This window comes from Aplysia californica, unplaced genomic scaffold (genome assembly GCF_000002075.1).
Source record: "Aplysia californica isolate F4 #8 unplaced genomic scaffold, AplCal3.0 scaffold00149, whole genome shotgun sequence".
In the NCBI taxonomy this organism is placed as follows: domain Eukaryota; kingdom Metazoa; phylum Mollusca; class Gastropoda; order Aplysiida; family Aplysiidae; genus Aplysia; species Aplysia californica.
In genome coordinates this window covers 34,796-36,486 of record NW_004797419.1, presented here as the reverse complement: position 1 = coordinate 36,486, position 1,691 = coordinate 34,796, and the positions used below count along the sequence as shown (strand labels likewise).

At 41.2% G+C, this 1,691-nt stretch overlaps 1 protein-coding gene across 1 annotated transcript in view; it reads right to left on the bottom strand.

Moving 5' to 3' along the window:
• LOC101850799 overlaps positions 1–1,691 on the bottom strand; it is a 5,948-nt gene that overhangs the window by 3,302 nt on the left and 955 nt on the right. Inside the window, exon 2 of the mRNA XM_005097196.3 lies at positions 513–624. Coding sequence (XP_005097253.1) covers positions 513–550 — 38 coding nt within the window. The 5' untranslated portion in view covers positions 551–624. The remainder of the gene's footprint in view (positions 1–512; positions 625–1,691) is intronic.

Below are 1,691 nucleotides of genomic sequence, written 5' to 3'. Positions count from 1 at the left end.
ATCATCATCATCATCATCATCATCATCATCATCATCATCATCATCATCATCATTTATTGTCGTTGGTATTATTAATATAATTTTTATTACTACTTTAATTATAATCATCTCCATCATTTTAACTGTTTTACTGTATTATTGTCACTACTGAAATTAATAATCGAATGCAGAATAAACCACAATGCTAGCTTTCCAACTCGGGATATGTAATTTGCAAGAGTTATTTCCCTGTCGGCATATCCAAAGGGGCAATGCCTCAATGGAAACCAACATTCATCACATGTGATTCTAGGGCAAGGTCTGTCAAATTTGGCTTCAATTCGGACTGGGTATGGGCATTTATAAATCCTCTAATACGGGGTGCCCACTACAGCTGGATCGGGCCAATCGCCCGACTCGATCGCCTGAAACTGAAAACAAACATGTTTGTTTTTGAGGCGATCGAGTCGGTAAGACAAGTCGTGTGTAGTACATTATTTTCTCTGGACTGACGGAGGTGAGCTTGTACTCACTCGAAAGACAGGCATGCTCTTCCCGAGTGCTGGGCCATGGCGACTGGGATGGCGATGGAAGCAGACGACACCGCCTCGTCCGATTCTCCGTCGTAGTACAAGTACCCGTTACCTGTTGACAGAGATCAATAAAGGTTGACAGCTGCAATGCTTCGTAAACGAATTCCAACATCAATGGTTGTCTCAGGAAGATCATGACAATCCACTCACCGGACGTCATCAGAAATTTGACATTATTAATGCGAACCAAAATAACAACTATTGAACACGAGATTTTAAAAAAGGTAATAATGGATTGGATACACTCTAAGGAAGACAGACCACCTAACAAGACAAATGGATCTTTTAGGGGAATAGAAAGAGAGGAAGGCCGACATCCACCTGAGAGCAAAATCGAGAGGCAGATTGCAAGCATTTGGGACACGGGAGGCTGAAGGTGGAGAAGATTTTACCAAGCAGAGACAGGCGGAGAGCTCTTCTTGGCTGTCTTTACCCAATACCAGGGTGAAAGAGGGGAAATGATAGATGGTCGAAAGAAATTGGCATCAGTGATCTTTTCATTTAGAATCTAGTTGTGAAGAGCGTTTTAATGTGTTCGTTCTTATCATAACGAACGTTTATATCCGTCCGTTGAAATTTTTCCCGCAATCGCTTAAGAACAAATTTATATGGAGAACACTATGTAAAGCTCCGTAAATTCGATGACGAAGTCGTCGCAACATTTATTGGAAAGATGAATGCTTGGGAGTGACTCGTTGTTGCTCTAGATTTAAATTGAACCTATGATCCCAAATATAATACAGGCAATATGACGAATGTTCGCACCACCAACAATGTCTTTTTAAAACAACGCCTTTTTTTCAGATACGAACTACACCCTACCTTCTCAATCACACCACGACGACGCGGGTGAAATTGTGAAATGGTAAGGGTTTAACGCCTCTATCAACGCTATTAGGTTATTTAAGAGGCGGGACTACAAGGGGATGGAGACACATTAAAAAACAACAACCAAAAACAACAAGACTAGTGTTGATTTAAGGTTTGTTTAGACAGCGGCAGGTCTTGTCAATATGTTAATGTTTTAGCGCCTATAAATGGCCACTTGCACTGTATGCTTCCCAGGAAGTTGAGATTTTTCCGAATGCTCTCGGGTCTGCTGGGGTAATAGTATAAATT